A 10,025-nucleotide genomic window follows, 5' to 3' on the forward strand; every position below is an offset into this window, starting at 1 on the left:
GGAGACCGAGTCAGTAAAATGCCTATATCTTCGAAAATAATTCAAATTTTCAAATACCTTCTCGTACCCATATTCTTAGATAGTTAAACTTTGAAAATATGAAATAAAAAAAATCGATTTTTTTGAATTTCTACACTAGAATACTCCCTTAAATTATTTACAGGGATCCAGTTTGGCCACGGTAATCCTCATGTGTTTCTTTCCTCTGCGATACTTTAAATACCAAAAAATGAGCCAAAACATTGAAATGATATAAAAAATGAATAAGCCTATTAATTAGATTTTTGAGAAATTTTAACTTTTTGGGAAAAAACTTGGATTTCTTTTCTTTTTTTGAAAAATTTTGGAAATTTTGAACTTTCTTTCAAAGCAATCGCACTGCTTTAGCTGCATAGAGACGAAATATCAAAGCGCGTAAGCGCCGCGTCGCCGATTAACGGAAAAACGACGTTACGGAACCCATAAGTATGTAAAGAAAATTGATACACATTATTAAAATCTCCATAAAATATCTGATAGTTTGATGTGCATATGTCTAATGATAATTTTTGACCGCCAAAAGGCATTATTTTTTACTTTTTAACTTCCCATAGGGCAAGTCATAGTAATCGCAAAAAAATCGAAAATGAAATTTTTTATATATCTTTACGTTTCAAAACCTTCTGAACATTTTGTGTGTATGTGTATGTGTGTGTGTGTGTGTGCGCGGATACAAATTTTCGTCGACGATTTCGGGAACACGGATGAAGCGATTTGAATAATTCAAAAAACATTCGATTCATATTGATAAGGAGACATGCTGATTAGTTTTTGGCGAAGGCAGGTCTAGCCGTTCCGAAGATACGGAGCAAAAAGTGCCACAAAAGGTAATTAAGTTTTTAAGGGAACGGAGCGTCCGATTTGAATAATTCAAAAAACATTTTACTTGTTTTAACAAGATGAAGAACTGATCAGAATTATCATGATCATTTTCATGAAGGCAGGTCTAGCGGTTTCGGAAATCTAGTAAAAAAAGTAAAAAAAAATGCCATCTGGCGGTCAAAAATGATCATTAGACATATGCACATCAAATTATCAGATATTTTATAGAGATTTTAACAATAAGTATAAATTTCGTTTACATTCCTATGGGTTCCGTACCAATGTTTATCCGTTAGACGGCGACGCGTCGCTTACGCGCTTCGATATTTCGTCTCTATGCAGTACAATTGCTTTGAAAAAAGTTCAATATTTCCAAAATATTTCAAAATAACATTTTCTTCAAAAGTTCTTTTTTTTTTTAAAAAAAGTAAATTTTTGTCAAAAATTTATAGTTTCTCAAAAATCCAATTTTTTCAGAGTTTTTTTTAGAAAATGTTAATCTTTTTTAACAAAAAAATTTTTGGTACGGAAAGTTTCAGCAATTTGCCTTAAGGCACGATGCCGTGCGCCCCACTAGTTTCACTAGATCTTCGAAACCGCTAGACCTGCCTTCCCAAATTTAATCAGTTGTTCACCTTGTCAATACAAGTAAATTGTTTTTTGAATTATTCAAATCGGACGCTCCGTTCTCTTAAAAACTGAGTTACCGTTTTTGGCACTTTTGGCCTCGTATCTTCGAAACGACAGGGCTGCCTTTGCCAAAAACTAATGAGCACGTCTCCTTATCAATAGGAATCAAATGTTTTGTGAATAATTGAAATCGGTTGAACCATGTTCCCGAAATCGTCGACGAAAATTTATATCCACACACACACACACATACATCCATTTTTTCTAAAGTATGCTAAAATGTTCACCTTTGAAACGTAAAGATATATATAAATTTTAATTTTCGATTTTTTTATGATTACTATAACTTACCCTACGGGAAGTTAAAAATAAGGGGGGCGCAGCATTATTTTTGCAAAGGTTGAAAACCGCTGAGTTACTACTGAATTACCTTTTAGAACCACTAGTTTACAGAATGTACATTACAATAGCTTATATAACACATAGTTCTGATTGCATATATAAAAAATGCAGAGTCAAAAGATCGTTGCATATTTTTTGCCCTTTAGAGACTCTATATTACGATCGGTGATAAACCTGCTATTATGTGAGAGTTTTGTGTCGTCGGTCGTCGACATATTTGGCCTGTTTTTAATAATGGTAATTGTATATAAATGTCGCAACAAAGTCTAGACAGAAACTCGTCTAAAAACAACGCTTTTGATATAATAAAGCTCGGCTTAAGTTTAACTATACGAAAAGAAAACAAATATGAGAGAATAATTTACTCCTACGTAACATTGCGCACAGTTGAACTTGAGTCAAATATAATTACTATTTTAAAATCATATTATAAGGAAAATGCTTTGCAGTACTCGATTTCTAAATACATATTATATATAAATTTTTTAATTTACAAAAAGTAAGAATAAATCTAAACATCTTCTGAATACACAAGTATTAGATATAATACTAAACAGATATTGGTAACTAAGATATTAGAAATCTTGAAACGTTAACATTGTCATCAATAAATTTAAATTCATTTTGGCGGTATGTTGCAAAATTGTAATCCCTAAGTTATAAATTAATGCTTAAAAACTTGACTAAAGCATTTGATGTTTCAATATACATATATTCATAAAATAGGTATACATATTTTTTATATACTCTATTGTTTAATGACCTAACATAACAAGACATACCTAACATTGTTATTAAATTAATTATTTTAGGGGAAAACAAAAGGCAAATTGTAAACGTTAATTATCTAATTCACTTTTATAACAGAATAGTGGACTGTTATATAAAAATATTCAAGTTTAAAGATATTTTATTTGCTCTCTATTTGGACACGGACAAAATTATTACATGATTTTCGAGAGAACTTGTTTTAATAACTTACCCGTAGGGTAGTTATAGAATGAACCAAAATCGAAAATAAAAATTATTGCATATCTTCAGGTTTCAGAGGTTTCTGAACATTTTGGCATGCCTCTGAAAAAATTGCATATCTTCAGGTTTCAGAGGTTTCTGAACATTTTGGCATGCCTCTGAAAAAATGTATGTGTGTGTGTATTTTTGTGTGTCCGCATTTTTTCGGGCGCACGGATCAGCCGATTTGATTCCTATTGATAGGGAGATGTGCTGATTAGTTTTTGGCAAAGGCAGGTCCAGCCGTTACGGAAATACGGAGCAAAGAGGGAAGAAAATAGAAATCGAGTTTTTGAAAGAACGGACCACCCGATTTGAATGATCCAAAAAACATTCAATTAGTAATGATTGGGAGACGAGGTGATTAGTTTTTGGCAATGGCAGGTCCAACCATTTCAAAGATACAAAGCTAAATGTACAAAAAATGGCAGTTTTTGAGAGAACTAAGCATCCGATTTGAATGATTCAAAAAACTTTCTGCTTGTGTTGACAAAATAATTGCTTTTGGGGGGAAAAAATCATTTTTTTCTGTTTTTTTTTTTGTATATCGAAACAATTCAGATTTTAATTTTAATTCTGGCTAACGTTCTAAAGCTGACTTATATACTTTAAATAAATAATTTTAACTTTGTAATTTAGTTTATATAATTCTCATAAATATTAGACAATGTTACAGTATTTATAATAATTTGAAAATATTTAATATTTCTCGAAAGTTTCATTGCTGTACGGAAAGTTCGAGCAATTTGCCTTAAGGCACGATGCCATACACAACTAGTTTGCTCTTTATTTGGACTATGGACAAAATTAATTACATGATTTTCGAGAGAACTAAAAGAAATTCTCAACGCTATTTTTCTGAGTTATAATATAAAAATATATACTGAATAATATATTTTTTTACAAATTTGGGTTATTTTACATACTCTGTGTTAACTCAAGGACAAAAAATAACATGATTTTCGAGAAAAACTAAAATAATCTAAACGAAACTGTTCTAATTTATATAACAGTATAAAAATAAGACTATCAACTGTTGATACCGAATATAGTTGAAAATAAAAGTAATTTCATTCCATAACGATATGTAACAGAAAAATAAAAGTGAAATAGCCTAGTTCCAGCATTAATTGGACCAATAAATTAGATTAAAATAATTAACAATTAATATGATTCATATATGCAATTAAATACACCTCAAAAATTCATGACGTTTCTCATGGCCATGGAACACTTGTTAAAGCAACAAATGTCACGCTTGTTTATGTACTTTTAATTGATAAACGGTAACAGGGAATGCATTCCAAATGCAATTATATCAGTTCTATATAAATAGTAAATAAATAATAGGCGAAAGAATGCGTAAACAATTGGACATCAATTAAATGTCAAATTGACAAGAATTAAGGTTATATCGTGATCATTTGACACTTGGGACAGTTTGTACGCCAGTCGTGTAAAAATGAGTTACCTGGTGCAACTTTTATCAAATTTACGTAAAAATGAGCGCGTTGCTAAATAAATAGGGCCCGTTTGACGTGTAAACAAACCGAAAAGCCAACGCCCTAACAATAATAACAAATTGTTAAACTCACCTTAGGCAAATCCCTTATATGATTAGCATCCAATAACAGTTCTTCCAAACTTCTTGAATAGCGTAAAATATCTTCGGGCACGTTTGGTAAAGAACAGTGTCTTTTGTCCACAAACTCCACTTGCCGATTGCAACCTTTAAATATAGGAATGCAGCGAAACATATCGAAAACTATTATTAACGTTATTTAGTAAATACACATATCACATTTGAACTATTCACATATACAATTATTATTAATCGAACAAGAAAATCATCTTTTATTTATGCCAAGCGGTAACACCACTCCTCAGCCGTTGTTCACACGATAAACTCACAGAAACTAACAGCTAACTAACACACGGCACTCTGTTCGGACAGTGCTGACTGCAAGGCGCTCGCACGCCGTACTACGTTCGATGGAAGATGAACGTTGACTACCTTGCCTAGTGGGGCAACTGATAGACATTTTGGAAACACTTTTGTAAATTATTAAATTTATGCTTAAACAACTATAATCGACATTAGCACTAGCAAATGTATAGAAATATACACAATTTTATTAAAGACTGTTATTATTTCTGCAGCAACTTTGCAGCAGTCAGGAACTTTAAGCCATTTTGTATTGAATATTAGTCTAGTATTTTTCTGTCCTAATTTCAAAACAGAAAACAATTTAAATTTAATTCTGCACAAAAAATAAACTTTTGTAGAAAAAAAGACAACACAGTAAATATGACTATTTATGAATCAATTTAAAACACAAGTCACAAATGTTCTCATTCAAATCACGTTTTAATCTCTGATATGTAGGAATCCAAATAAATAATAATTATTTATATTGTTTTTATTCTTAATTATGTAATTAATTTTCAAAATAATTTAATAAATTCAATAATATTTAATTTTAAATTGTTTTAAGAACATTCCAGATCTTTGCGACCAGTCTATGCAGCGGGAAATTCAAAATAACTTACCGCGCCTTACGATGGTATATAAAGGAACGTCGTTTCTGCGGACATCTAAAATTTAATAAATATAAAAATGTGAATATAAATAAATGTACAAATGTACTAAATATCAATAATACTATGCGTGACTGAATTTAATATATAAAGTTTCAAAATATTAAAACTTGTTGAAAAACTTTTGTTACAGTTGTAGTGCTGCCAACATGATAATATGCCATTACCTGTCAAGTCGTCGATGTCAGATTCGATACCCTCCATTTGCTTTCGCGCGCGATATTTGAAATGGTAACTAAATATAATTATAATATCTTTGATGTAATATGTACAACATTGTAAGGCAAATGGATTTTTTTTTTAATTTTTCATTTGGCCTTGCTTACTTTGAGCATACAGCCACTTACAACATTTTTATTTATTTACATTCTATTTTTATATCATATTCAATCTATAGAATATATATATCTATATATATCCTATTCTTAATTTTTCTTATTTTCTTCAATTCTTTATTATTTTCAAATTTCTAAGTTGAATAGAACTTACATCTTTATTCCATTTTTTCTTCGTTCTTCTTTTTAATTTCAGCAAGTTCTAATTTTTTTCTTCTTACTCCTAATACAATTTATCTATTCGAATTCTGTTATTGAATGGAGAATAATTAACTTAAAACTACTAGAAAACAAAACTGTAAAGTTGATTGATAGAATGTATATGACTAATGTACTTGTATACAAAGTCAAAAAAAAAACAATAAAAAAATATTTTGATTTTGAAAAAACATTGATTAAGAATGTAAACAATTTGATACATAAAATAATTAACACATTAATAAATTAATTTCTGGTATATCAAAATATGAAATAATGAACATACTTTTACATTTTCATTGTTAAATGAAATAAAAATCAATACAATAAAACTACAAACATATTAAAACTGTAAAAAAATAACAATTGCGAGTACAAAGTAAAAATGATTTGTTAGATATGCAAAATTATATCAGCAGACTGACTTTGCAGAGAAAATATTTCAATTATATACATTCTCCTTGTTGACACAAAGCATTTCCTTTGAAATGTTAGTTGAATTGTTGAATTGTTCTAACAACAAACAATTTCAAATTCCACAAACAAATATTTTCTACCAAAACGCATTTCAACATTCAAGAATTTATTAATTTGATGTAAAAAAACAGAAAAGTAGATATGAAATTTTTTTAATGAAATAATTGGATTTAAACCAAAAACCTGAACATTTACATTTTATTATGCTTTGAAAATAGATAGTACAATGATCACATGAAATCATCATAATCATCATAATCATAAGCTCCATATTGATTCATTATAGCATTATCGCCCTCCATTTTCAATTTAGCTTTTCCTTTTCCCTTAGACTTTTTAGCTTTGTCGCCCTTTTCAGCTTTTTGTTTCTCCATATACATATTATCTATCGTGAGTTTCAATTTCTTAAGATCAAAGGAATTTACTGTAATAAAAAAATATTTGTGAGAAAAAATTATGAAGATATTAAGTTGCAGTACTGATGCAAAGCATTTTTTAAAATATCTTATTTTTGTTGAAAATTGGAAGAAATTTTGGGATATTATATATAACAAGTGCACTTTCGCAACTGTTGAAGTAAACTATAGTAATATATTTTGCTTACAATTCACACAGATGTTTCGAAATAGATCCTCCACGAAAGCAGGAAATTCATCTCTGGATTTATATATAGACACTTTTCTATTAATAGCATCTGCTAGCTCCTCAAAGCCTGCTTTGTCATTAGGATTGATGCTGTCAATACTGGGTGCTACTCCTGAAATTAAATAGTATTGAATTAAATTAAAATATTTTTTCTGATTCAAAAACAAAAAAAAATGTACTTCATTAAATCACTAAGTATTACCTAAAGTTTCAAGAGCTAATCTCAAGTCAGCTTCTTCTTGAAGCTTTTTCCTACGAAGCTCAGCTTCACGTTTTTCCTCAGGAGTCATATTCTCTTCCTCCTCTCGCTGTCTACGTTCAGCTTCCTCCAATCTTAATTTCTAAAAAGTTTATAGTGTAAATCTAAACATTTTCAAACAATTTTTTATACTCACTTCCTTCTCTGCAACACTTTTTGCTAAGGACTTTTTTGGTTTAGTTTTAATAGGTTCATTTTTATTTGAATCATTTTTCTCTACATCCTTTTTTTCTTCTTCTTCATCTTCCCAACTTTCCTAGAAAGCAAATTCATATCGATATATTAAGAACTGTAAACAAATTATAAACATATGATCAAATATCGTATACAAGTTTAGTTGGTTCGATCATTTCACATTTAGTAACTACTGTAGTGATTTATAGGTATTAAACCAATTTAGACAATATTACACCAATTAGTTTCCAAATTGAATACACAAATTAGAACTTTATTAAATGAATACAACATATGTCACAACACTCACAAAAGAAAACTAGTTCACCAAAAAATAAAGAACACAAAATTTGTTTACAAAAGTGCAAGAAATTCCTCAGCTTGTTATGATTAAACAAAAGCTTCTATCAACAAATAACTGATAACAAGTAGCTGATTCACATGTGGACACACTAGAAATTTTATTCATTCGTTTCTAGAAAAATCAAATACAGTGCCAAAAGGAAGTTAAATTCGCAAATGGAATGTTTAAAAATGACGTAACGAAACAGTGAAATTAAAGCTAATAAGAAATTCATATCGTGACGCGACAACATATTCTGACACCTCACCTTCACTTCATCGTCTTCATCTTCACCAGCCCATTTGTTAAGAGGATTGTTTGGAACAATCGACGGAACTTTCGGGGTTACAATATTTTCTGCAATAAAAGCTTAAATGTCAGAAAACGGCACATGGATCACTATCGTATATCAATATAATCTTCATGTAAAACCTCACCCCAATCGTCCTCCATGGTTTAATTATAAATCAATTAATTGCGTATTAGATTAGAAATACTTTCGAACAACCATACCTAAATATTTGTACAATAAACATCATGACCGCACTAGCCACGAAGCGTGTTTCTCAATCATGCACATTGCAATGCGAATCACACGAAACTTGAAACAAAGCAGCCAACACTAAACTGACTATTCTTCTAGAAACTTCATGCCGGTATTGCCTAATCCAACGGATTAACAATTTCAAACCACCAAAACGCGCTAAAACTCAATTTCATTTTTCATTATTATGTAAATGATGTCAAATAAATAACAAAGAACGTCAAATATTATTTTGATATTTTCTTAACGTTTTAAATTTTCTTATCAAAAACAAAAAAGCTTTAGTTTTAACTTCAATTCAATTTAACCAAGTCATGGCTAGCATACGAAGCATCCGATTTGAATAATTCAAAAAACCTTTCGCTTGTATTAAAGAAACGATTGTTTTTGAGAAAATAAAAAAAAAATATTATTAACTTTCCGTAGGGTAAGTTATAGTAATCGAAAATAAAAAAAATTACATATCTTTACGTTTGAAAGGTTTCTGAACATTTTGGCATATCTTGGAAAAAACTGATGTATGTGTATGTGTGTACACACATTTTCGTTTGATTTAAATAATTAAAAAAACATTCGATTCGTATTGTTAAGGATACTTGCTGATTAGTTTTTGGCAAAGGCAGGTCTAACCGTTCCGAAGATACAGGGCAAAAAGTGCCAAAAACGGTAACTCAGTTTTTAAGAGAACGGAGCGTCCGATTTTAATAATTCAAAAAACATTTTACTTGAATTGACAAGATGAAGAACTGGTTTTGATTTTTGGGAAGGCAGGTCTAGCGATTATGGACTCTAACAATGTACAATAAAAATAAGTTAAAAAAATTACGTTTGGCGGTCAAAAATGTTTATTGGACATATGCACATCAAATTATCAGATATTTTATAGAGATTTTAATAATGTGTACACATTTTGTGTAATTTTTTTTGAGTTCCATACCAAGATTTTTAATTACGGTACGGGAAGTTCCAGCAATTTGCCTTAAGGCACGATCAGTCTAGAGGCATAAATTTTATGCGATTTTTGCGAGACTGTAAAAAGGCAAACATTATTTTTATCATATTTTTATTACGCATAATTAACGTTTTGAGAATATATAACAAAAAAAATTAAAAATAGACAAAATTTTGATTCTAGAAGAGAATGAAGTTGGGTATCTCAAAAAATTGGCACCTGACCATAGCCATGATTATGATTATAGCCTTCAAAATAATCTGTAGAAAAAATTGTAAATATGTATATTATTCATGGATAAATAAAGAGTATATTATTAAACCAAAATCAGGTCGCTATCATACAAACTATGAACAGGTCATAAAAAAAATACACAAAATGGCGACTCTGAAAAAAAAATTCACAACTTTTTTTTAGTTTTCTAGAATTCTTCAAAAATACTGATAATCAGTATTTGCGTTATGTTACAAACAAATGTAACAATCATAATACTTTAATGACCCATGTGTTCATTGTAAAATCACTGTTTATGAATGAATAATGATACTTAAAGAAAAAACATAATATATAAAGCAGATAGACAGGGTATATTTCAC

The 10,025-nt window shown here is 29.6% G+C and overlaps 2 protein-coding genes across 2 annotated transcripts in view; both read right to left on the bottom strand.

The window, feature by feature from the left end:
• The window catches only part of LOC113378799 (protein lap4), a 77,654-nt gene extending 72,856 nt beyond the window's left edge, over positions 1-4,798 (bottom strand). The window contains exon 1 of the mRNA XM_026619396.1: positions 4,500-4,798. Coding sequence (XP_026475181.1) covers positions 4,500-4,661 — 162 coding nt within the window. The 5' untranslated portion in view covers positions 4,662-4,798. The remainder of the gene's footprint in view (positions 1-4,499) is intronic.
• Positions 4,799-6,696: 1,898 nt separating this feature from the next.
• On the bottom strand, positions 6,697-8,555 carry LOC113377849 (eukaryotic translation initiation factor 3 subunit J-like). Its single transcript, XM_026618286.1, has 6 exons — positions 8,371-8,555; positions 8,202-8,290; positions 7,553-7,672; positions 7,360-7,498; positions 7,117-7,269; positions 6,697-6,936 (listed from the first exon to the last, which is right to left on the bottom strand). Exons 1-6 carry the CDS (start codon positions 8,384-8,386, stop codon positions 6,743-6,745), a joined length of 711 nt encoding a protein of 236 aa, XP_026474071.1. The 5' UTR covers positions 8,387-8,555; the 3' UTR covers positions 6,697-6,742.
• Between the last annotated feature and the right edge of the window lie 1,470 nt (positions 8,556-10,025).

This window comes from Ctenocephalides felis, unplaced genomic scaffold (assembly GCF_003426905.1).
Source record: "Ctenocephalides felis isolate EL2017-DRISC unplaced genomic scaffold, ASM342690v1 CF-g0.4_SCAFFOLD_01886, whole genome shotgun sequence".
In the NCBI taxonomy this organism is placed as follows: Eukaryota; Metazoa; Arthropoda; class Insecta; order Siphonaptera; family Pulicidae; genus Ctenocephalides; species Ctenocephalides felis.

Coding starts and splice junctions, on each gene's coding strand:
- LOC113377849 (XM_026618286.1), bottom strand. Junction 7,270..7,359: donor ATTAGCTCTTGAAACTTTAG/GTAATACTTAGT, acceptor ATTTAATTTCAG/GAGTAGCACCCAGTATTGAC. Junction 6,937..7,116: donor TCGAAACATCTGTGTGAATT/GTAAGCAAAATA, acceptor TTTTTATTACAG/TAAATTCCTTTGATCTTAAG.